This window comes from Sapajus apella, unplaced genomic scaffold (assembly GCF_009761245.1).
Source record: "Sapajus apella isolate SASKATOON/1434 unplaced genomic scaffold, GSC_monkey_1.0 scaffold4, whole genome shotgun sequence".
NCBI classification, from domain to species: Eukaryota; Metazoa; Chordata; class Mammalia; order Primates; family Cebidae; genus Sapajus; species Sapajus apella.
Window position 1 is genome coordinate 34,841,895 of NW_022436944.1, and position 26,022 is coordinate 34,867,916.

At 42.5% G+C, this 26,022-nt stretch overlaps 2 protein-coding genes and 1 long non-coding RNA gene across 6 annotated transcripts in view; 1 reads left to right on the plus strand and 2 right to left on the minus strand.

The window, feature by feature from the left end:
- Nucleotides 1-318: 318 nt before the first annotated feature.
- On the minus strand, nucleotides 319-2,279 carry NUDT16 (nudix hydrolase 16). Of its 2 annotated transcripts, XM_032266926.1 has the most exons (3): nucleotides 2,038-2,279; nucleotides 1,666-1,935; nucleotides 319-794 (listed from the first exon to the last, which is right to left on the minus strand). In XM_032266926.1, exons 1-3 carry the CDS (start codon nucleotides 2,173-2,175, stop codon nucleotides 615-617), a joined length of 588 nt encoding a protein of 195 aa, XP_032122817.1. In that variant the 5' UTR covers nucleotides 2,176-2,279; the 3' UTR covers nucleotides 319-614. The 2 variants fall into 2 exon arrangements, with proteins under 2 accessions (XP_032122817.1, XP_032122811.1); XM_032266920.1 differs by lacking the exon at nucleotides 319-794 and having other exon boundaries at nucleotides 801-1,935.
- Nucleotides 2,280-2,387: 108 nt separating this feature from the next.
- The window catches only part of LOC116542170, a 141,814-nt gene continuing 118,179 nt past the window's right edge, over nucleotides 2,388-26,022 (plus strand). Inside the window, exon 1 of the long non-coding RNA XR_004265110.1 lies at nucleotides 2,388-2,524. This is a non-coding gene — a long non-coding RNA (uncharacterized LOC116542170). The remainder of the gene's footprint in view (nucleotides 2,525-26,022) is intronic.
- Nucleotides 16,276-18,946, minus strand: LOC116542119 (U8 snoRNA-decapping enzyme-like). 3 transcript variants are annotated; one of them, XM_032266909.1, is made up of 3 exons: nucleotides 18,715-18,940; nucleotides 18,343-18,612; nucleotides 16,276-17,421 (listed from the first exon to the last, which is right to left on the minus strand). In XM_032266909.1, the coding sequence occupies exons 1-3, from the start codon at nucleotides 18,850-18,852 to the stop codon at nucleotides 17,209-17,211; spliced, it is 621 nt and encodes a 206-aa protein (XP_032122800.1). In that variant the 5' UTR covers nucleotides 18,853-18,940; the 3' UTR covers nucleotides 16,276-17,208. The 3 variants fall into 3 exon arrangements, with proteins under 3 accessions (XP_032122800.1, XP_032122785.1, XP_032122794.1); XM_032266894.1 differs by having other exon boundaries at nucleotides 18,343-18,942; XM_032266903.1 differs by having other exon boundaries at nucleotides 17,329-18,612; nucleotides 18,715-18,946.

A 26,022-nucleotide genomic window follows, 5' to 3' on the forward strand; every position in this document is an offset into this window, starting at 1 on the left:
CTTCCTTACCCCTCCTACTCAGTTTCAGAAGAAAAAGATTGGGGATTGGTTAGGATACTCTCCCACCTTTTAAGAGCCAACTGCCTTGGTCACCACTCAGACAAGAGCAAGTCTATTTTCAGGAAGCACAGGCAGTCCTCTGCCTCTCTATCCTTCCTAACAAATAAGCTGGGTCAGACCCTGGAGAGCAGCCATGGAGGACTATGGGAAGGACCCATGCTTGCTTCAGAAGCTCCTTGCTATCTGGGAGCAGAGGATGTTGACAAATATTCCTTCATGGTTAAACTGGACATGACCAGGGGAAGGTGTCAGGCTGTGTGTTGTTATAGATGGTATATTTGCATGCCTGGGGTTACCAGGCTGTATGCATATATACAGGGAGGAGGCAGGCTCTGAGAAGCTGCCAGGGTACCTGGGATGAGCTGTGGATTTTTGCCCCTGGTGCCATGAGTTGGAGGGTCCTCTTCTCAAAACATATGGTACGCACTTCTTCTTTTAATCTGCTATCATGTATCATCTTTCAGGTCCAATAAGAAAACATTCCCACATCCTTCCCTCCCTCCATAGTACCAAGGTCCTCATCTCAGTTTCCATGGGTCCATGGAGGACTGCCTCTAGTGACGAGCTGGAATTTTAAGACCTGAGATCGAGCCAGACTGTAGCAGTCCCAAGTCCTGGAGAGATTCCAGTAACTGCTCCCGGGCAGAGCCAATAAAGGAATTCTCCAGGAAGGTAGGCAGGCCTCCCACACCATCCCGCAGGGTATACAGGGGCACTCGCACCAGGCCCAGCACCTGAAAAAGAAGGAGACAGGAGATACTGGGGCCCCAGGTGCCTCATTCCCTTAACTCCATCCTCTCTCCAGCAGATATTTCTAGATGAGAGGTCTCACCTCTTAACGCTCCAGCAGAACTAGGCCCAAGGCTCATACCTCACTAAAGCCTAGTGGCCCAACCTTCTGCAGGAAAATGACCCAAAACCTATTATCTAGCTCTATCAATTAATATTTTCCACATCTGCTTCTAAACGTCTAGTGGTTCCTGCCTCAAAGATGCATTCATACCCTTTAACCAGTGGTTGTCACAATGCGGTCCTCAGATTACTTACATCAGCATTATCTGAGAACTTTTGAAAACTCCAAATTCTCAGGTTTCTTCTCCCCATGCCCCGTCACCAATGCAGGAATGCTGGGAGAAATAACTGTTTTAATAAGCCACCCAGATGATTCTGCTACCTGCCAAATTTTGAGAATCACCTCATACACAGTCTACTAGCCTTGCCTGAAATATCAGGGTCACATCTCCTACACAAGAAAAGCAAACCCAGAAATAAAACCTAGGGTGCCATGCCTAGATAATGTGATAATCTATCACACTGTCAATAGGGAACAGCAGAGAGACGTGGATGAGTGTGTTCTAGAAAAGATGTCTCCAGAGATCCTGGATCTCTCCTGGTAATGGGTGGGGAAAGACCTTCACAAAAAGCCCAGGTTGGCAGTATTAACTCAAAGTAGAGATGACCACGATCCAAACTCCACCAAGAAAATTGGGAAGAGGGCAAGGTCAGAGCGGTAAAGACTTTCCTGCAGGGATTCTTTCTTGGGGGAGGGAAAGCTTTGGGAGAAGAGGAATTTGGGAAAGGGACAGAGTCCCAGGCTGGCCCCACCTCCAGCCCGTGGTCCTTGGCGCGTGTAGCGCCGGCCTCCACAGCCAACAGCTGCTCGAGCGTCAGACACTTGGCGTAGAAGTGGGCCACAACGCGCGGCCCTGACCCGGCGTGGGAGCTGCGGTAGTCAGTGCGCTCTACGCGGAAGGCGGCCGCAGCCTCGCCCAGCTCCTCGCGCAGCTCGCGGTTCAGCCCTTCCTCTAGGCTGTTGTCCTGCTTGTCCACGAATCCTCCGGGGAAGCCCAGGCGTCCATCGAAGCGCATCTGCATCTGCGAGAGGGGGAAGCGGGGATTGGCAGGGGCGCCCCGGAGGAGACCCCAGAGAGAGAGCAGGGCTCACGCAGAAAGTGGCCGGGCGCGCCCCTTTCTCACCAGTACGGCGTAGCGCAGCGGGATGCGGCCGAAGAGCATCCCAGGGTCCGGCGCGTAGAGTAGAGCGTGGCACGCATGACGCCAGCCAGGTCCCAGCTGCAGGGCCTCGGCCAGCTCCAGCCTGCGGGACCCGGCCATGGCCCGACACTGCTCCTCCGCAATCCCGAAGGCCCACGTGGGCAGAGGGGCGGGTCTCACCTCCTACCAATCCGAGCCTGGGCGGTGCCACAAGGCCCAATCCCTGCTGGAATAAGGGGCGGAACCTGAGCGCCTTAGGGCGGGGCGCCGCGACTGGTGTGGGAGGCAGCCAATCAGGGCGGGGCTTGCAGACCCGTGAAGCCCAGGATCCAGGAACCCCAGGGAAACCGAAAGTACTGTAACCTCTGGGTTGGCCTTGCGGGGGGCGGGGCTGAAGGTGTGGTCGCGCCCTAAACCTGGACGAAGGTGGCTACCTAAACGTCTCCTGGGAGCCAAAAGAGCAAATCAGGTAATGAGCTTTGGTTGGGTCTGGTGGCACACAAAGCACAAGGCCTGGGTTGGGGTTAGGAGGAAATGAGGCAGGGCTGGCCTCACACACCTAGGCCTATCCTAGGGAAACGGGGATGGAGCGGCGCCATGGTCTAACAACTATCTTGAGTGGTGAAACTGAGGGGACTTGGTGACTGCGTAAAGGGGGAAGAGGGAGCGCTGGGCTAGTGGTGGTTAAGAGTTTCCTGGATGTGGTGTCATTTGCTGAGAGGGGAAGAGTGGGAGAAGGGTGGACAGTGATAAATGTCGTTCTAGTCAAGAATTGGGGTGGCCATAGACAGTGGGCAGCTGATCCTGGGGGTTTGACGCACAGGATCCTAGTGGCACATGGAGAAGTCACAGGGCAGTGAGATTTTCAGGGGAAGTGTGGAGCAGAAGGAGCTGTGAGTGAAACCCTGTGTCACAGGACTGGGAGTGAGGAGGGGTGAGAGGTAGAAGAAGCCTCCTAGGCGTTCTAGTCTTTCCTGCGAACACCCTCAGACCTCTGAGCTGTGAAGGAGGGTGGGTTACCCTACCACTCAGGGCCTGATGCTGAGATGCAGATCCCTCATTTCAGGCCAGGCCTTCCCCACGCCGCACAGCGCCCCTACACCAGGTGTCAATATTGATTGTGCAACAGAAAGCAGGAGGCAGCTCTTTGAGAGGGGCTGGGCATAAAATCACAGCGTGTAAGTGACAGCATGTGGTGGGAAAGAGTCTGGACCCACCCAGAAAGAGGCTTTTAACCTTAACAAGTCACTTAACTCTCGGATCCCAGTAGCTCATCTGTTAAGTGGAGATGATACCAACCTGTTAGGGATGTTGAGATATGAAAAGCACTTAGAACAGTGCCAGGCAGAAAGTAAATGTAGCCATTTTTGGAGTCGAGGGTTGGGGCACAGTGCTATGTCTTATGTTGAGGACCCAGGGCTGGGCACACTGGCTCATACCTGTAATCCCAGCACTGTGGAAGGCAAGGGGAGGTCATTCGAGGTCACAAATTCGAGACCAGTCTGGGCAATATAGAGACCCTATCTCTACAAAAAACAATAATAAAGACCCAAGAGTTGGAACTGAACTGCACTCATCAGCCTCCAGTTAAGGAGGAATGAGACTTGTATGACATTATCTTTCCTAGCTTAGTCTTCTGAGTTGTGGGGCAGGGATATCATCTAATAACATGAAGCAACTGCATTAAGGTGATGAGTCTGTAGGTGTGACACAATTGTCATTAGCCTGCTAGAGTTCTAGGAGGTTTGAAAATAGCTCTCCTTTAACATTAGATTCACCTTGCAAAAAGCTTATACAATTTTTTAAAAACTCACACTTTTGGGGTCCTATCACAGACCAATTTAATCAGAATGTTTGTGGGTCATGCAGGGACATACGTGGTTTTTAAAATGTGTTTTAGGTAACTAATAACCAGGGTGGAGAACTGGGGCCTTCCCCCTTCCACTAGCATTCCAAAGGCAACTTGGTTTTTCTCCTAGATAGGCTACCTTTAATGATTTAGGATCAAACATGCCCTTTCCAGATCTTCAGGCTGTTCTTTCTTTCCTGGTTGCTTGAGGAGACTTTAAAGATGGACTTTAAAAGATGGACTTCAAAGATTTCAAAGGCAACATGAAAAGCTGTAAAACCAAGGCAACAGCTATACAAGTATTAATGATTTTGGAGATCAGAGCTTTTTCTAGATAAATATGGAAACCCTTCAGAGCCCCCACCTTGCCAACCCTTTCAAATCTTTCTCTGCCTCTGCCCCACCTCCCCACCCCCACCAATCACCCCCCATTCCGCCATCCTGAGGCAGAATGTCCAGGACTCAAAGCTGCAGGTAGAGGGCTGAGCCATGTACCTAAAGAGCTTGCTGCAAGTTCATAATGGTACTTGGAACCAAAAATAACCCTGTGGTCAGCCCGGGAGAATTCTAAAAAACCAATCTATTATTTAAAAAGTAATAATGAAAAGAATCAAGCATTTATCCTACCTTTTTTTTATATGGGTTCTTCCTTAGGGCCACCAAATAGTTAATGAGAAGAAATGTATCTCACAAAGTATTCCAGTTAAAGAAGGAAAGAGCCAATCAAAATTTTAACATTTAAAAAATGTTAAAGAATTACTGGAATCTGGGGAATGATCACATCATGAATAGACAGTTGTTATACCCATTGTGATACAAGAGCACACTGCCTCCTTTGGATTATTTCTGCCAAAATATTGAACTGTTACCTTGATCTAACAATTTATAAGAAATACAAAGGAATACCTATTTAAAATATTAGGAAGAGACTAGAATGATCTATGTAGTAATAGATTAGAGTCTGAAACATCAGTATGAATTCATTTTTAGCTTGATGTAGATATGGCTAGATATATATACACACACACACACACATATGTATACATACAAGAGTTAATGTGCACACATATTTCCTTGCTTTTTCAGGTGAGTGGGGTTAGAAGCAATGATATTCCAATAGCAACAAACATACCAAGTGCCACATTTTGTTTTCTAACACCATTTTCCATAAAAGGAATCAAAGCCCTTTGGAGAAATGGCTGATTCCAACATTGGGCCAGAAAATATACAACTTGTATATACAATAAACCAGAAGCATCTTGTGATGCCAGAAATTAAGGAAGTTCACCAAATAAAAAAAGACAAAAATCTATATTGATGGAGATATGTCAAAGAAACAGGGACACAGGGACCAACTGAAAAAACTCCTAGTGGCCAAAGATGAAAGAATTGTATTGGATTACAATTTGAAGTACAATAAATATCTAGAGGTCCATACTGATGTACAAATGAATAATGAAAATTTATTAGTAAATAAATAGACAAGATAAAAACATCCTCTGCAGAAGAATTAGAAATAATTCATGTAACTACTCTGTCCTCAAAGAGGTGGAGCATAGCTTCCTACTCCTTGTGGGTTGTGAATAATGACTTCCTTCCAAAGAGTACAGTATGAAAACAGGAGAGGGAAGGAGAAACTTTGTTACTTTGTGGAGAAACCTGACAAACACTACCTTGGACAAGTGATCAAGGTCAAAATCAACATTGACAAGTCATGTTGGTAGAATGTACCCTTAATATGAAGTAATGAAAATGGTACTTTTATCTGTGGTTTTCCTCCAAAAAGATATAATCCCTCTCTAACCATGAGAAAAGCACCAAACAAATCCCATTGAAGGGACATTTTACACAATACCTGACCAGTAAGTCTCAAAATTGTTATTGTTTTAGCCCATTAGGGCTGCTGGAACAAAATACCATAGATTGGATGGCTTAGGAACGGCAAATACTTGATTTCTCCCAGTTTTGAAGCCTGAGAAATGCAAGATCAAGATACTGGCAGATTTGGTGCCTATTGAGGGCGCACTTCTAGGTTCATAGAAGATAGCCTTGTGCTGAAACCTCACATGTGGGAAGCGGTGAGGGAGTTCTCTGCAGTCTCTTTTACAGAGTCACTAATTTCAGGCATGAGAACTCTGCCCTCATGACCTAATAACTTTTCAAAGGCCCTACTTACCAACACAATTGGAGTTAAGATTTCAACATAAGAATTTGAGAACAAAAATATTCAGTCTATAGCAATCATGAAATATAAAGAAAATCTGAGAAATTCTCACAACAAAGATGAGCCTAAGAAGACGTAACATGACTAAATGGAATGTGGCATCCTGGAGAAGAAAAAGCACATTAGGGAAAAACTAAGGAAATCTGAATAAAGCATAGATTTTGGTTAATGATATCAAAATTGATTTGTTATTGTAAGAAATATTTTATAATAATGTAGATGTTAATTATAGGGTAAAGTAGGTAGAGTATATGGGAACTCTGTACTGTTTTTATAAATTTTCTGTAGATGTGAAACTTCTAAAAAATAGGTTTGTTTTAAAATCAGGCACATACAAACAGAGAAATTACACTAAACAAAAATTTAGAGAAAAAACGACCTGGTTTCTTTAATAGATAAATCACACCTATAATCCCAGCACTTTGGGAGGCCGAGGTGGGTGGATCGCGAGGTCAGGAGTTGGAGACCCGCCTGACCAACATGGTGAAACCGCGTCTCTACTAAAAATGTAAAAATTAGCTGGGTGTGGTGGCACATGCCTGTAATCCCAGCTACTTGGGAGGCTGAGGCAGGAGAATTGCCTGAACCTGGGAGCCGGAAGTTGCAGTGAGCCGAGATCGTGCCACTGTACTCCAGCCTGGGCAACAGAGTGAGACTTCATCTCAATCAATCAATCAATCAATAAAAATTACAAAGGGAAAAAAAGCATGGTGGCAGAATCTATACATTAAGAGATTGAAGAGACATATCAATTGAAGCAGTTGGTTTATTTGATTTCTAATTTGTCCAATCTTATTGATCATTGTTTGAGGTGCTAATAGTATGGTGGCTGTTTTGTTAGGGTTTTTAATCTATTAGAGATACATACTAAAACATTTGTGAATGACATGATAAAAATAATTCAATGAGGGGGCAGAGGCTGAAGGTATAAATAAAATAAAATTGGCCATAAATTGATAATTTTTGAAGCTGGGTGATGATGGGTCTATCTTACTTTTATATAGCTTGATGTTTTCATAGTTAACAAGTTAAAAATAAAAAGATCTTTGGCATCTCATGAAGTAAAGGTAAAGGTTATGATTTACATTTGAATAAAACTTTGCATTTCAGAAAATTCTTTCACAGACAGAATCCCTTTAGTTAAGGAGAGGGAGAGAGAGGTAAGGGTTTAGTCTTGTTAAGCAGGAAAAAGACTACAAACCCTCTACCATCTGCCAGGTAATTTTAAACCAGTCCACTTAATCCCCATCAGATTTTCCAGATGCTTTGAATGCAGAACCAAGTTTGAAAAAGACTGATTTAAATAAATACACTATGAGGGAAGGGGAAGGTGGGTCTATCGGCAGAGAGCAACCAGCTAGAGCCATTTGGGGTTTATCACAAAGGACTCCTTGTCAGGGAAATTCATCTATTGAGAGACATTTTGGTTGTTTTCAATTCTGGGCCATTGAAGAGAGTACTAATAAGCAAAGCCCCTCTTCTACTATGAAACCAAGGGTGGGCAGACATTCCCTCTCTGGCCCTTGGGTAACCCAAAGGAGGTTTGTGACCAAAGCACATCCAATGAGATGCTCCTGCTCAGGATATTGACTTCGGAGAAATGACAGAAGGTATATGATCAGAGTTAAGGGTTCAGTTGGCCAGTAATGAGTGCCAGTGTGGTGGTGCCAGGAGTACAGTGGTAAGTATCCAGTTTTGAAGGTTTGGGTAGCAGCATTCTAAACCCACTATCCCTAGCAAGATGCTGACCCTGCCTCACCAACCCTCATCCCTGCCTCATCCTTGTTCTCCAGCCTCCCATTAAAACTGTGAGCTTCCTAATAACTTTCCAGTAAATTAAATTTTGCCATAAATACACCATGCTCCATTTCCATTGTTTCTTTTTTATTTTGTATTTTCTTTGGAGACAGAGTCTCGCTCTGTCACCCAGACTGAAGTGCAGTGGTGCAGTCTTAGCTCACGGTAGCCTCTACTTCCTGGGTTCAAGTGATTCTCCTGCCTTAGCCTCCCAAGTAGCTGGGATTACCAGTGCACGCCACCACATCCAGCTAATTGTTATGTTTATAGTAGAGATGGGGTTTTGCTATGCTGGCCAGGCTGGTCTCAAACTCTGGACCTCAAGTGATCTGCCCGCCTCAGCCTCCCACGGTGCTAGGATTACAAGCGTGAGGCACCTTGCCCAGCAATTTCTATTGTTTCTATCCAAGAACATGGATGAGTATGTGAGGACAAAAAAATGCTAATCAAAAAGTCACATACAAATGAATGATTTGAAATGGCAATAAGTGATTTGAAGAAAAGGTACATGGATGAAATGAATCTTGTCTGGAAGGTCAGGATATAAAGAGTGCTTCCCTTAGAAAGTGACAGTAAGACAGACTCAGAGTTAATAAAGGTAAAACATGTGGAGGGGTGAAGGAGTGGGAGAGGGGTGAGTAGTAACAAGGGGAAGGAGGAGGGGGAATTGCATCACCAGTAACCTGACATCAAAATGGCTCTCTTAGCTCTGGTTGGTTGGAGGGTAAGAAACCAAAGAGGAGGTGATTAAAATGCAGGTGACACATCTCTATGAAACATTATGATCCTTGTGGAGCCTGCATAGTAACATGGAACAAATCTTGTGGTTGAAGATAGTATAGACCTGTAGTTCATACACCAAAGAATTAAGGAGTCATGCGAACAAGGCGCCTAATAGAACACAGGGGTAGGTAGAATGTCTGGCCTTGTTTTTCCCCCTGTGGTGAACGTCAGGTGTTTGTGCTATACACTGCCTCCTCTCTTAGAGACCTGCCACTTCCCTAGCTCTTGATCTGGTGAGATTGCCAACCACAGCTCTCCACTTCCCTGGCCACAATGAGGGCAGAAGATCCAGGCCTGACCAGTCAGACTGCATATTCCAGTCAGCACAGGGGGATCCATGTGAGCACGTGGCTCAGACTCAGGCAGGCAGGTTCTGATTGATTTTGTTCATTTTAGGATGGAGAAGAGCTCTTTCCTCAACTCCACAAATTACCTCCAGTATTATTCCTGGGATGGATCCCTGCCCACCCATGAATCATTTTTTGTTTTGCTTTTTAGATTTATTAGGGCTAGGTTCTGAATAAATATGACAATTTTTTTGTTTTACTTTTTAACTGTCATTTTATAGAATACATACATGTGGTACACGATTCAGACAATAAGAAAACACATAAAGAAGACAATTTCAAAGGTTGTATCCCTGTCATTATTTTTAGTTTTACTACATGAGGTAGGCTAGAACAAGGTATGTGATCTGTGATTTCTGAGGGGGTCTAGAAGATTTGAAAGGATTTACTGAGGTTTGATAAGGTCCAATATATGACTAATTTGGTAAATGCTTCCTGAGGCCTTAAAGGTATACTCTCTGAAGTTCCAGAGTGCAATATTTATCTGTTACAAAAAGTATATAAGTTATGTTTTTGGCCTTTGTGCTGGGTCTATTTGGAGTATAGAGATAATAGAATTCCTACATCATAAGGTTGTCCTAAGGACTAAATATGTTAATAAATGAAAAGAACTTAGAATAGTGCCTACCACACAGTAAATATCCCCCAAATGTTAATTGTTTTCATCATCTTTATTTTTATTCTCTTTAGCTCCTAGATATGCATACTTAGAAGCTGACATTTTATCTGTCAAGAACCAAAGGAAGTGTGTTGCCACTCCTCAATCTATTCTGTTAATTTCATCCTACATTTGTAGATCGTGCTATATATAATTTGAAGTTGGTGATAATTATATGATCATTGTAGATAATCTCCTAGTCAGTTAAAGAATTCTAATGCATTTGACATTCGATTTTGATATTAATATTATGATGATTTCTTATCTTTGCCTGTAATTCCCTGACTTTCTTTCCCATCCTTTCATATTCAGCAGAATCTGTTGTTTGGTATGTCTCTTAAAATAGTAAAATTTCACAAAGGCTCTTATCTTCAGAAACTAAATCATACTACTTACCCTGCAGCACAGCTAGTACATTTTTATTCTTCCTCATGCTCCCTATGATCTAACTTTCATGGAATGATCTAGAATTACGGGACTACCATGTTAATCAAATTATTTATGTTTCATATTACACATATGCCCATTTATTGGTAACATTGATAGCTATAACACAGGAACTTAGCATTAAATTTGTATATAATAGGAACCATTGCCTCACAACCAGCTCACAGATTTCTTACACAATTTTCCTGTTGATCGGTTCTTTACTTTGATTCATTTTGTGCATTTCTGAAAAACACCTGTATGGTTTTCTAGTAAATCCAAGCATATCCATGCTTTTGCACATCAATTTAGATTGACATGCAGCTTGTGCTGTTAGTAAGTGGATTAATTCTCCTACCTTACAAATGTCTTTCACATGAAAAACATTCTGATGATGTTTTTCAGTTTTTATCTTTTTGTTTCCCTGAACATAGTGAGTACTGCCCACTTCTGGTGTGATATCTTTTGAGTGTAGGAAACTTTTCTTCTTGTTTCCTCTAAAATGGTGTTCCTGTTCCATGTGTTCTGTTAGTATTTTCTCCCATCACTAAACAAGACCCTGGAATCTCATTGTCTGATCTCTGTATCTACGATGTTCTTTTTGCCCATTTTCCTTGTTTTCTATTTTTTCTTTGAGTTGTAGGAGATTTTAGTAAGCCTGCTCTCTACATCAGAGGTAGAGAGGGCCGATGATGCTCTAGGGTAATGTTAAGTTCTTCATTATTATCAGACCTCTCTTACAAGACATGCTAAAGCGAGTTCTTTAAGTTGAAAGAAAATTATGCTAATTAGTAACACAGCATATCAAAGTCTAAAACTCACTAGAAATAGCACAGTCAAATTCAGTTGCTGTATAAATCACATATCTTTAATATAATGGTTAAAAGAAAAATCGATTAATAGTAACAAAAATTTGTTAAGGGATACACAATATAAAAAGATGTAAATTATAACATTAAGGATAGAGTAAAAGTGTAGAGTTTCTGTATACAATTAACATTTCGTTGTAGTCAGCTTAAAATAGCCTATTACAATTATGTTTTATGTATGCTTTATGGTAACCACAAAGCAAAAACATACAGTAGATATATAAGAGATAAAAGTGAACAATCAGAGAATATAATTTTAAAACTCACCTAATCACAAAAGACAGCAAGACAGAAAGAAAGGAACAAAAGACCTACAGAGAATGAGAAAATGATTAACAAAATGGCAGTTGTAAGTCCTTACCTATCAATAATTACTTTAAGCCAACATGGCTCCACTATACTCCAGCTGAGTATACTATACTCCAGACAGAGCGGGACTCTGTCTCAAAAAAAAAAAAAAAAAAAAAAAAAAAAAAGAAAAAAAAAAAGAGTGGTTGAATGAATTTTTAAAAATAACCGAACAACATTTCAGAAGAGACTTCTTTCACCTTTCAAGACACACACAGACTGAAAGTGTAGGGATGGAAAAGAATATTCCATGCAAACTGAAACTAAAAGAGATCAGAGGAAATCCACATTTCTATATATAGATATACTTACATAAAATATACTTAAAGTTAAAAACTGTAAAAAGAGACAAAAGAAGGTCTTTATATAATCAGAAAGAGGTCAATTCATCAAGAAGATATAACAATTATAAATATGTATGCACCCAACATCAGAGTACCTAAATATATAAAGGAAATATTAATAAATCTAGAGGGAGAGACAGACTGTAATGCAATAATAGTAGAAGACTTCAATACACCACTTTCAGCAATGGACAAATCATACATACAACAAATAAGACATCAGAGTTAACAAATTTAGTGGGATTAAAATCACATCAAGTATATTTTCCAACCACAATGGCATAAAACTAGAAGTCAGTAACAGGAGGAATTTCAGAAAATTCACAAATGCATGGAAATGAAACAGCATGCTCCTGAACAATCAATGGGTCAAAGAAGACATTAAAAGGAAAATTAGGGCCGGCATGGTGGCTCACGCCTGTAATCCCAGAACTTTGGAAGGCCAAGGCAGCGGATCATGAGGTCAGGATATTGAGACCATCCTGTCCAACATGGTGAAACCCTGTCTCTACTAAAATACAAAAAATTAGCTGAGCATGGTGGTGTATGCCTGTAGTCCCAGCTAATAGGGAGGCTGAGGCAGGGGAATCGTTTGAACTCAGGAGGTGGAGATTGCAGTGAACCAAGATCACGTCACTGCACTCCAGTCTCATGACAGAGCAAGACTCTGTCTCAAAAAAAAAAAAAAAAAGGAAATAAAAGGGGGAAATTAAAAATTACCTTGAGACAAAATTACCTTGAGAAAATGAACACACAATATACCAAAACCTATGGGATGCAGCAAAATCAGGTCTAAGAGGGAAGTTTATAGGATTAAAAACCAAAATAAAAAAAAAATGATGTATATAAATAACCTAAGAGTACTCCTGAAGGAACTAGAAAAAGATAAAACTAAGCATAAAGTTAGAAAAAGAAAATAATAGGCCGGGCGCGGTGGCTCACGCCTGTAATCCCAGCACTTTGGGAGGCCGAGGCGGGTGGATCACGAGCTCAACAGATCGAGACCATCCTGGTCAAAATGGTGAAACCCCGCCTCTACCAAAAATACAAAAAATTAGGTGGTCATGGTGGCGCGTGCCTGTAGTCCCAGCTACTCAGGAGGCTGAGGCAGGAGAATTGCCTGAAGCCAGGAGGCAGAGGTTGCGGTGAGCCGAGATCGCACCATTGCACTCCAGCCTGGGTAACAAGAGCGAAACTCCGTCTCAAAAAAAAAAAAAAAAAGAAAAAGAAACTAATAAAGATCAGAATAGAAATGAATGAAATGGACACTAGAAAAACAACAGGTCAATGAGACTAAGAAGTTGGCTTTTTGAAAAGATAAACAAAATTGACAAACCTTTATCTAGACTAAGAAAAAAGACGATTCAAAAAAATAAGACATCAAAGAGGAAACATCACAACTGATACTACAGAAATGCGAAGGACCACCAGAGGCTACTATAAACAAGTATATGCCAACAAATTGGATAACCTAGAAGAAACAGATGAATTCCTAGACACATACAATTCTACCAATACTGAATGATGAAGAAAAAGAAAATCTAATCAGACCAATAACAAATAAGTAGATGAATGAATAAAAAGTTTTCCCATCAGAAAAAAAAAGCCCATGACCTGATGGTTTCATTGCTGAATTCTACCAAAAATTTAAAGAACAGTTTTCTCAAATTCTTCAAAAAACTGAAGAAGAGTAAATACTTCCAAATTCATTTTATGAGGCTAGAATTCCCTGATGCTAAAGCCAAAGACACTACTGGAAAAGGAAACTATAGGTCAATATGCCTGATGAACATAGATGCAAAATTTCAATAAAATACTAGCAAACTGAATTTAACAGCACACGAAAAGGATCACTCACCATCATCAAATGGAATTTATTCCTGGGGCTCCAGGATTGACCTTGTCAACCTGTGCAAATCAATGTGATTCATCATAGTAACAGAACAGACAAGAAACATGTAATCATCCCAACAGGTAAATTTGATAAAATTTAACTTCCTTTCATGATAAAAACTCTCAACATATTAGGCATAGAAGAAATTTACCTCAGCATAATAAAGGCCATATGTGACCCACACACAGCTGACATCATACTCAATGGTAAAAAGTTGAAAACTTTTCCTCTAAGATCACAAATAAGACAAGGATGCAACATGGTACTGGAAGTCCTACTCAGAGCAATTATTCAAGAGAAAGAAATAAAAGGCATTCAAATTGGTTAAGAAGTTAAATTGTCCCTGTTTGCCGACATGATATTATATATAGAAAATTCTAAAGACTGTAGCAAAAAACTGTTAGAACTAAAAAACAAATTCAGTAAAGTTGCAGGAAACAAAGTCAATGTACAAAAATCAGTAGCATTTCTGTACATTAAAGACAAACTATCCCAAAAAAAAATTGAGAGAACAGTCCCATTTACAATAGCTACCAAAAATTTAACCAAAGTGATGAAAGACCTGTACACCGAAAACTCTAAGACACTGATGAAAGTAACTGAAGGCCAGGTGTGGTGGCTTACACCTGTAATCCCAGCACTTTGGGAAGCCAACGTTGGTGGATCACCTGAGGTCAGAAGTTGGAGACCAGTGTGGCCAACCTGGCAAAACAGCATCTTTAGTAAAAACACAAAAATTAGCCGGGCATGGTGGTACATGCCTGTAGTTCCAGCTACTCAGGAAGCTGAGGCAGAGATTTGCTTGAACCTGGTAGGAGGAGGTTGCAGTGAGCCCAGATGTTGCCACTGCACTCAAGCCTGGGTGACAAAGTGAGACTCCGACTCAAAAAAAAAAAAAAAAAAAGTGATGACAAAGACACAAATAAATGGCCCAACAAATAAATAAAAACACATCCTCTGTTGAACTGGAAAAATTTATGTTGTTAAAATGTTCATATTACTCAAAGTCATTTGCAGATTCAATACAATGCCTATCAAAATTCCCATGGCTTTTTTCGAAGAAATAGAAAAAACAATTCAAAGATTCACATGAAACTAGAAAAAACCTTGAATAGCCAAAAAATCTTAATCAAAACAACAAAGCTAGAGGTATCACATTACTTGACTTCACAATATGCCACAAAGCTATAGTAATCGAAACAGCATGGTACTGTCATAAAAATAGACACATAGACCAATGGAACAGAATAGAGATCCTGGAAATAAATCCACACATTTATGGTCAATTGATTTTCCACAGAGGGTAAGATGGGGAAATGGGGAAATGGGGAAAAGATAATCTCTTCAATAAATGGTGTTGGGACAACTGCTATTTTTCTGCGGAAGAATAAAATTAGAACCTTATCTCATACCATATAAAAAATAAGCTCAAAATGGATTAAAGCCTTAAATGCAAGACCTGAAACTATAGAGCTACCAGAAAATAGGGGAAAAGCTCATTGACACTGGTCTGGATAATAATTTTTTTGGATAAGACTTCAAAAGCACAGGCAACAACAACAAGAATAGACAAATGGGATTACATCAAACTAAAATCTTTATACAGCACAGGAAACAGTCAACACAGTAAAGAAACAATCTGTTGAATGGGAGAAAACAACTGCACATCACACAACTGATGAGAGGTTAATAGCCAAAATATACCAGAAACATGAGCAACTCAATAGCAAGAAAACAAATAACTAAATTAAAAATGAGGCAGATGACCTGAACAGACATTTCTCAAAGAAAGACCAACAGGTATAGAAAAAAATGCTCAACATCACTAATAATTAGGGAAATGCAAATCAAAACCACTACAGAATATCACCTCATACCTGTTAGAATGGTTATGATTAAAAAGATGAAAGGTAAGAGAGAAAATATGAAGAAAAGGGAATGCTTAACACAATATTGGTGAAAATGTACATTAGTATGGTCACCATGGAAAACAGCATGAAGGTACTTAAAAATAAAGAACTACTATATGGTCCAGCAATTTCATTACAGGGTATTTATCCAAAGGAATTGAAGTTAGAATCTGGAGAGATATCTGCACTCCCATGTCCATTGTGACATTATTCACAATAGCTAAGATGTGGAAGCAACCTAAGTGTCCATCAACAGATAAATGAATAAGAAAATGTGGTACATATACACAATGGAATACTATTAGGCCTTAAAATAGAAGGAAATCCTGTCATTTGTGACAATATGGATTAACCTAGATGACATTATGTTAAATGAAATCAGCCAGGTGCAGATATCACATGATCTCACTTACATATGGCATCTAAAAAAGTTAAACACATAGAAACAGAGAGCAAAATAATGGCTACCAGGATTGGGAGTAGGGAACAGTACTTGAGAAGATATTGATCAAAGAATACAAAACTTCAGTTAGGAGAGATAAGTTCAAATGATATATTGCACGAATGGCAACTCTCGTAAATAACTGCATCATATTTGTGAAAATTGCTAAGAGTAAATTTTGTGTTCTTACCATGAAAAATGATGAATGTGTGAGGTAATGCATATGTTAATTAGCTCAATTTAGCCACACCACAATGTATACATATTTCAGACAAGATCAGGCGCATTCAGGGTGGTAGGGCTGTAGATTACATATTTCAAAGCATCACTTTGTACAAAATAAGTATAGGCAATTTTTATTAGTCAATGTTAGAAGATATTTTCTTAAAAACTATGTAGTTTACAAAGCTTAAAATATTTGCTATTTGGCTTTTAAGAAAATGTTTGCCCACCCCTGTCCTGGAGTCTTGGAGAGCAAGACCTTTTATAGTACCTGGCATTTAGTAGGTACATATTAGATCTCTGTTGAAAGAAGTAAAGGGCCTCAAGGCCCAGCTCTAAGCCCTCTTTAATGGGAGGCTCTTTTTTTGGTAGGGCAGGGCTAGACAGCTGTGGGTCAGTTCTCTTCTGATAGTCCCAGAGTCTAAAGCAAACCGTAGATGAAAGCTCTGAAGGAGAGACACCAGTACTCACAGGTCTCACATCCATGCTCAGTCCAAGGGGACCTAGCTACTTCCTTACCCCTTCTCAGTTTCAGGAGAAGGAAAGTGTTGGACATTGGTTAAGACCCTCTCCCACTTTTCAGGAGCCAATTGCTTTGGTGAACCCTCTGGCAAGGGCATGGATACTTTTCTCTGTTCTTCCCAACAAACATGGGTTGGGCTAGACTCTAAAGAGCAGCCATGGAGGACTGTGGGAAGGACCCACCCTTCCTGTAGAAGCTCTCTGCAAAGCAAGAAGCAGGGTATGGTAACAAATGCCAATTCCTGGTTAAACTGGACTTGATAGGTGAAATATTTCAGGCTGTACGTGGTCACGTTGTACATATGCATGCCTGGGGGTTACCAGGCTATATGCAAATGTACAGGGAAGAGGTAGGCTCTAAGAACCTGCTGGGACCCCTAGGATGAGCTGTGGATTTTTGCCCCTGATGCCATGAATTGGAGGGTCCTCTGCTCAAAACATATGGTACACACTTCTTTTAATCTGGTATCATCTTTAGGTTCAGAAGAGAAAACATTCTCTTCCTAATACCAAAGTCCTCATCTTAGGTTCCCTGGGTCCACAGAGGGTTGCCTTTGACGAGCTGGTATCTGAAGGCTTGAGAAAGCACCAGCTTCCACCACTCCCAAGTCCTGGAGGGTATCCAGTAACTGCTCCCGGGCAGCACCAATAAAGCAATTCTCCAGAAAGATAGGCAGGCCTCCCACACCATCACGCAGGGTATACAGGGGCACTCTCACCAGGCCCAGCACCTGTAAAAGTAAGGAGACAAGACACTGGGACTCCAGGTAGCTCATGTCGCTACTTCCATCCTCTCTTTAGCAGATCTTTCTAGAGCAGATGCCTCACCCCTTAATACACCAAGAGAAACAAGCCAAGGCTTCTATCTAAAGGAGACCCAGTAGGCCCAACCCTCTGCAGACAAATGACCCGAGGCATACTATCCAGCTCCATCAATGTTACTCCTTATGACATCTGTTCCCTAAACCTCTAGTGATTCCTAACTAATGCCAGAATTCATGCTTAGCCCTGCAACAATGGTTGTCAAAATGGGAAACCTAGACCAGCTTCATCAGCATCACTTGGGAACTTCTGAAAAAAGCAAATTCTCAGATTTCTGAACCCCTGCCCCCAGGACTTGGGAGTAGTGGAAGCTGGTGTTTTCTCACCCCCAACCAGCATTCTGGGAGTAGAATCTAGTCATTGTTGTCTTTATAAGCCTCACAGCTGATTCTGATACTTGACAAAATTTAAGAACCACCTCCATATACAATCTGTGTCCATACTACCCTAGCTTTAAGTATTAGGGCCATACCTTCTTCCTAAGAAAAACAGAGGCCCAACAATAAGGGACTAGGGTGGATGCCTGGCCATTTTCACATTATCAGTAGAGAGCAGCAGAGAGATTTGTAAATGTGTGTTCTAGAAAAATCTCTCCAGAGCCCAGTAAAGGGTGAGATGGGTGGAAATCTTCCCAGGAAGCCTAGGTTGGCAGCACCATTCCATAAGAGAAGACCAAGATCCCAACTCCACCGAAAAAAAAAAAAAAAAAAATGGGGAAGAGGGCAAGTTCTGACAGACACCGACCTCAATCCAAAAAGAGTTTCTAAGGCAAAGGAAGGAATGGAAGGGAAAGGAATAGGATATGGGGCAGGGTCCCAGACAGGCCCCACCTCCAGCCCGTGGTCTTTGGCGCGTGTTGCACTGGCCTCCACAGCGGACAGCTGCTCGAGTGTCAGAGACTTGGCATAGAAGTGGGCCACAACACGTGGCCCTGACCCGGCGTGGGAGCTGCGGTAGTCAGGGCGCTCCACGCGGAAGGCAGCCGCCGCCTCACCCAGCTGTTCCAGCAGACCACGGTTCAACCCATCCTCCAGACTGCTGTCTTGCGAGTCCACGAATCCCCCAGGGAAGCCCAAGCGCCCATCGAAGCGCATCTGCATCTGCGAGAGGAGGAAGCTGGGATTGGTAGGGGCACCCAAGGGTAGTACCGCAGGGAGGATGTAGGGCCAAAGTGGAAAGGTCCGGGCGCGCCCCCTCCTCACCAGTATGGCGTAGCGCAGAGGGAGGCGGCCAAAGAGAATCCCAGGATCGGGCGCGTGCAGGAGGGCGTAACAGGCATGCCTCCAGTCCGGCCCCAGAGCCAGAGCCTCTGCCAGCTCCAGCCTGCGAGGCCGGGCCATGGCCCAACACTTCTGCTCCGCAGTCCCTAAGGCCCACGAGGGCACAAAGTCCGTCTCACCTCGGACCAGGACCAATCCCAGCGTGGGCGGTGCCACAAGGCCCAATCCCTGCAGGGCTAAGGGGAGGAACCTGGGCGCCCTAGGTGTGGGCGCGGCGACTGCGGGAGGCGGCCTATCAGAGCAGGGCTTGCAGACGGACTGAAGTCCAGGGCCTAGAAACCTTAGCCTCTGCGTTGGGCCTGTGTCAGGGAGGGCTGAAGGTGAGGCAGCGCCCGGAACCTGGAGCGAGCGAGGCAGGTACGTACACGACTGCGTCACAATCTCGAGTCAGCTGGAGTGTCCCAGGAGGTGAGGAATTGCTGGGGCGCTCAGTTGAGTGCTAGGAGCCAAAGGAACAATGACAAGCTTTGGTTGGGTCTGGTGGTACACAAAGCACAAGGCCTGGGTTGGGGTTAGGAGGAAATGAGGCAGGGCTGGCCTCACACACCGAGGCCTATACTAGGGAAACGGGGATGGAGCGGCGCCATGGTCTAACAACTGTCTTGAGTGGTGAAACTGAGGGGACTTGGTGACTGCGTGAAGAGGGAGCGCTGGGCTAGTGGTGGTTAAGAGTTTCCTGGATGTGGTGTCATTTGCTGAGAGGGGAAGAGTGGGAGAAGGGTGGGCAGAGATGAATGTCGTTCTAGTCAAGAATTGGGGTGGCCATAGACAGTGGGCAGCTGATCCCGGGGGTTTGACGCACAGGATCCTAGTGGCACATGGAGAAGTCACAGGGCAGTGAGATTTTCAGGGGAAGTGTGGAGCAGAAGGAGCTGTGAGTGAAACCCTGTGTCACAGGACTGGGAGTGAGGAGGGGTGAGAGGTAGAAGAAGCCTCCTAGGCGTTCTAGTCTTTCCTGCAAACACCCTCAGACCTCTGAGCTGTGAAGGAGGGTGGGTTACCCTACCACTCAGGGCCTGATGCTGAGATGCAGATCCCTCATTTCAGGCCAGGCCTTCCCCACGCCGCACAGCGCCCCTACACCAGGTGTCAATATTGATTGTGCAACAGAAAGCAGGAGGCAGCTCTTTGAGAGGGGCTGGGCATAAAATCACAGCGTGTAAGTGACAGCATGTGGTGGGAAAGAGTCTGGACCCACCCAGAAAGAGGCTTTTAACCTTAACAAGTCACTTAACTCTCGGATCCCAGTAGCTCATCTGTTAAGTGGAGATGATACCAACCTATTAGGGATCTTGAGATATGTAAAGCACTTAGAACGGTGCCAGGCAGAAAGTAAATGTAGCCATTCTTGGAGTCGAGGTTTGGGGCACAGTGCTCTGTCATGTTAAAGACCCAAGGGTTGGAACTGAGCCACACTCATCAAGGCCCCAGTGTTTCAAGCAGGGATGACATCTGTTGGGCATCATTATTCCTAGCTTAGTCTTCTGAGTTCCAGGGCAGAGATGTCAACTACTCACATGAGACAGCCAGATCAAGGTGATAAGCCTACAGGTGTAACACAATCCTTGTTAGCCTATCATGCTGGGGACTTGGAAATGGTCCCCGCTTAATGTTAGAGTCACCTTGCTCTAAAACGTTATAGCAACTGCCATATTAAGGGTTCCAATCAGACCAACTGAATCAGAATCTGTGGAGGTACTATAGGGACATACGTGGTTTTTCAAAGGTGTTTCAGGGAACAGCCAAGGTGGAGAACAGGTGCTCTACTCCTTTCCCGAGCATTTCAAAGGTGACCTTCTCTCCTAGATTAGCTGCTTTTAAGGATTTAGGGTTAAACATGCCCTTTCCAGATCTTCAGGCTGTTCTTTCTTTCCTGGTTGCTTGAGGAGACTTTTAAAGATGGACTCAACTATTTATAAGGCAGCATGGAAATCTATAAAAATCAAAGCAACAGGTATACAGGAATTAATGCTTTGGAAATCAGAGCTTTTTCTGGATGAAGGAATATGGAAGTCCGTAAGAGCCCCAACCTTGCCATCCGTTTCAAATCCCTCTCTGCCTCTGCCCTACCTCCCCACCCTCACTAACCATCCCCCATTTCACTGTCCTGAGGCAGAATGCCCAGGACTCAGGGCTGCAGGTAGAGGGCTGAGCTATGTATCTAAAAAGCTTCTCTAAGTTCATAATGGTACATGGAACCAAAAATAGCTCTGTGGTCAGTCTGGGAGGATGCTAAGGAACCAGTTCGTTTTAAAAATAATCAGGAAAACAATTAAGCACTTATCCTGCCTTTTTAATTTATTTATTTTTATTTTTTGAGATGGAGTCTTGCTCTGTCATCCAGGCTGGAGTGCAGTGGCTTAATCTCGGTTCACTGCAACCTCTGCCTCCCAGGTTCAAACAATTCTTATGCCTCAACCTCCCTGAGTAGCTGGGATTACAGGCACCTGCCACCACGCCTGGCTAATTTTTGTATTTTTAGTAGAGACAGGGTTTTGCCATGTTGACCAGACTGGTATTGAACTCCTGACCTCAAGTGATCCATCTGCCTTGGCCTCCCAAAGTGCTAGGATTACAGGCATGAACCACCGCACCCGGCCTATCCTGCCTTTTGTATATGGGCTCTTCCTCAGGGCTACTAAATAGTTGATGAGAGGAAACTTTTGTTATAAGCATTCTAGCTAATCAAGGAGCCAATCAAAATTTTACATTTTTAAAAATCTTTAAAGAATTAATGGAGGCTAGAGAATGATCATCAATGGTTGCTAAAATCATGAAAAGGCAACCAACCAATTACTGTGCACTTCATGATGGAAGAATACATCCCCTTCTACTAATTTTTCTTGCACAAAATTGAACTTGAATCTCAACCTATGCCAGTTATAAGAAATATAAAGGTGCCCCTTTAAAAAATATCAGGAAGAGACTAGAATGATCCATGCAATAGTGGATTCGAGTTGGATACATCAGTATTAACTTATGTTTAGCTTAATATAGCTACATATGTTTACATAGGGGAATATTTGTAGATATGTACACACCTCTTTTATAAAGTCACTAATTTCATTCATGAGGCCCCTGCCCTCATGATCTAAATCACCTCCCAAAGGCCCTACTTCCAAATACCAACAAATTGGGAGTTAAGATTTTAAGATATGAATTTGGGGGAATGAAAATATTCAGTCATTAGCAATCATGAAATACAATGAAATTCTGAGAAACTCTCACAACAAAGACAAGCCTAAGGACACAAGACATGATTAATAAGTGGATTCAAGAAATCTGAATCAAGTATAGACTTGATTGATAATGTATCAAAATTGGTTCATTATTGTCTAATGATAATGTATCAAAATTGGTTCATTATTGTAGTAAATGTACCATAATAATATAAGATGTTAATTATAGGGTAAATTAGGTGGAGTAATGGGAACTCTTAGTACTATCTCCACAATTTTTCTGTAAATGTAAAAAATTTAAAATATATGTTTATATAGATGAGGTCTCAGTATATTGCCTAAGCTGGTCTCCATCTCCTGACCTCAAGCTATCCTCCCACCTGAGCTTCCTGAAATGTTAGGGTTGCAGGCATGAGCCACCTCACCTGGCCTGCAAATGAAAAACTTTTTTTAAAGTTTATTTTTTTAATTGCATTTTAGGTTTTGGGGTACATGTGAAGAACATGCAAGATTGTTGCATAGGTACACATGTGGCAGTGTGATTTGCTGCCTTCCTCCCCATCACCTATATCTGGCATTTCTTCCCATACTATCTCTCCCCAACTCCCCACCCCCCGCTGTCCCTCCACTATTTCCCCCCAACAGACCCCACTGTGTAGTGCTCCCCTCCCTGTGTCCATGTGTTCTCGTTGTTCAACACCCGCCTATGAGTGAGAACATGTGGTGTTTGATTTTCTGCTCTTGTGTCAGTTTGCTGAGAATGATGGTTTCCAGGTTCATCCATGTTCCTACAAAGGACACGAACTCATCGTTTTTGATGGCTGCATAATATTCCATGGTGTATATGTGCCACGTTTTCCCTGTCCAGGCATTTGGGTTGGTTCCAGGTCTTTGCTATTATAAACTGTGCTGCAATGAACATTCGTGTGCATGTGTCCTTATAGTAGAATGCTTTATAATCCTTTGGATATATACCCAATAATGGGATTGCTGGGTCAAATGGAATATCTTAAAACATACATGAGAATGCAATCAGTAAATCCTAGATTTGAAAGTTTACAAGAAAAATGACCTGGTTTCATTAATAAATGAATTAGAAGGGAAAAATAAACATGGTGGTAGAATTTATACATTAAAAGAGATTGAGGAGACATATCTATTAAAGTAACTGGGCTTTAATCTAATCTGAACAAACAAAATTCAAATAGGAACATGAGATTCGTATTGGGTATTTTATGTACAGGAATTATGGATCATTGAGATGCGATAGTATTGTGGCTGTTTCTTAAAAGAGTTATATTTTAGAGATACATACATTTGAATAAAGTTTTGCATTTTACAAAACTTTCAATGAGAGAATCCCTTTTGGTTCAGGAGAGGGAGAGAGGTAAGGGCGTGGTCTCACTTTTTAGGCAGAAAGAAAATGACAGCAAACATCTGCCATCTGACAGTTATTTTTTAAAACATTCCACTTAATCCTCATAAAATTTTCCAGATGCTTTGAATGCAGAGCCAAGGTTGAGAACTACTAATTTAGAAGAATATACCCTGGTGGGAATGGGGAGGAGATGCCACCAGCAGAGAGCTATCGGCTAGAGGCTGTCATTTTCCCCAATGACTTCCTGAAAGTACTAGATGCTGTTGCTTATTATTTTTAAACATTCACATAATCTAAAATCCTCTTCAGAAGCCTTAAAGGAGGTACATTTTCTAGAAGGTAACACTGGCTATTTGAAGGTATAGCATCAAAGCTATCCACTGCTCTGTTATCTGGAGTTCATTAAGTAGATCCATTCATACTATAAGGGCAGAATTTTTCAGACACCTGAAGCTCCATGCCCAGACTTTTTTTTTTTTTTCCTGAGACAGAGTTTCACTCTGCCACCCAGGCTGGAGTGCAGTAGTGTGATCTCAGCTTACTGCAAACTCCACCTCCCATGTTTAAACAATGTTCCTGCCTCAGCCTCCTGAGTAGCTGGGATTACAGGCACCTGCCGCCACGTCCGGCTAATTTTTCTATTTTAGTAGAGATGGGGTTTCACCTTGTTGGCCACATTGGTCTCGAACTCCTGACCTCGTGATCTGCCCGCCATGGCCTCCCAAAGTGCTGGGATTACAGGTATGAGCCACCGTGCCCGGCCACCTAGACTTCTTTAAATGAATACCCCATTAGCTCCCCAAACCCAAAACACCCAGGAATGAACTCAGTATTTTTCCCACCTCTCAATCTGTATCTCTTCCTGTATCCACAGCTCTGTGAATGACCTATCTCCTGCCCAATCATGCATGCTGTAAAACTACTAGTCCTCACAGACCACTCCATCACCCCTCGACCCATCTAGTCAGTCCTCAGTTCTCTCTCTTTATGTCCCCTCAGGAGGTCTTGACGTCATCAGATGCAAGTCAGGCCTTCATCTTTTCTCATCTGGACAAACCTTCTGCCTTTCTGTCCTGCCCCCAGTCTCTCTCTTCAAACCTGCTCTCCACCTAGTGCCATGATACAGCTAAAGATCATGTTCATCAGTAACTTTGCAGTGGCTGCCTCTAATTACAGGACACAGCAGAGCAAATGTGACAGCATATATCTGAGCTTTGCCTTCTGTATTGGTGATGTATTGCTGAAATATATTGTAAAATATATTAACACCATCACAAGAAACATTATTTCAGTGTCTGTAGGTCAAGAATTAAAAGTGGGTGGTTCTAGCTCAGGGTTTCTCATGAGGTTTTAGTCCAGATGTCAGTCAGATCTGTAGTCAAATGAAGGGTTGACTAGGCCTGGAGAATATGCTTTCCATAGCTTACTGACACAGCTGGCAAGGTGATGCTGGCCGTTGGCAAAATGCCCCAATTTTTTATCTCATAGATCTCTCCATAGGGTTGCCTGAATGTCCTTATAACATGGTGGCCGGCTTCCTCCAGTGTGGGTGATACAGATGAAATCCATGTCTTTTATGACCTAGTCTCAGAAGTCACACACCATCACTTCTATATTATTCTGTTGGCTGCCCCTGAGGCAGTGTGGGAAGGATCTAACACAGGACATGAATACCAGAAGTGGGGATCATTGGAAGTCATGTTCGAGGCTGGCTACCATCCCCTTCTCTCTAAACCTGACATTATCACTCTCATATTTTTTGTTCCACCAGCGCCAAAGGATTTAAGATTCCCAGAATGTATAGGGCTGTGTCTCCCCTTTATTTGCCTGGCGAATTCTTTTTATTTTTTATTTTTATTGTACTTTCGGCTCTGGGGTATATGTGCACACCCTGCATCCTGCAGGAAGGACTGTTGCATAGGTACATACACACCGTAGTGGTTTGCTGTCTCCATCACCCCGTCGTCTACATCAGGCATTTCTCCTGGTGTTATCTCTCCCCAGCCTCCCCGTGCCCTGCCGCCCCTCCCTTCCCCTCCTCCCAACCTACCCCAGTGAGTGTTGTTTCCTTCCCTGTACCCAAGTGTCCTCATTGTTGATCACCAGCCTATGAGTGAAAATATGCGGTGTTTGGTTTTCTGTTCCTGTGTCAGTTTGCTGAGAATGGTGGTTTCTAGATTCATCCATGTCTCTACAAAGGACACGAACTCATCGTTTTTTATGGCTGCATAGTCTTCAATGGTGTATATGTGCCACATTTTCTTTGTCCAGTCTATCATTGATGGGCATTTGGGTTGGTTCCAGGTCTTTGCTATTGTAAACAGCACAGAAACGAACATACATGTGCATGTGTCTTTATAATAGAATGATTTATAATCCTTTGGGTATATATCCATTAATGGGATTGCTGGGTCCAATGGAATTTCTATTTCTAGGACTTTGAGGAATCGCCACATTGTCTTCCATATTGGTTGAAGTGTTCCTATTTTTCCACATCCTCTCCAGCATCTGTTGTCTCCTGATTTTTTAAGGATCACCATTTTAACTGATGTGAGATGGTATCTTATTGTGGTTTTGATTTGCAATTCTCTAATGACCAGTGATGATAAGCATTTTTTCATATATGTTTGTTGGACTTATATATGTCTTCTGAAAAGTGTCTGTTGATCTCCT

Excerpts from the sequence above, each read along its gene's own strand:
- LOC116542119 (XM_032266894.1), bottom strand. The coding sequence starts at position 18,852 with ATGGCCCGGCCTCGCAGGCTGGAGCTGGCAGAGGCTCTGGCTCTGGGG. Across the intron at positions 17,422-18,342 it reads CCAAAGACCACGGGCTGGAG|GTGCTGGGCCTGGTGAGAGT; the intron begins GTGGGGCCTGTC and ends TTACTTTTACAG.
- NUDT16 (XM_032266920.1), bottom strand. The coding sequence starts at position 2,175 with ATGGCCGGGTCCCGCAGGCTGGAGCTGGCCGAGGCCCTGCAGCTGGGA. Across the intron at positions 1,936-2,037 it reads CGCTGCGCTACGCCGTACTG|ATGCAGATGCGCTTCGATGG; the intron begins GTGAGAAAGGGG and ends CCCCTCTCGCAG.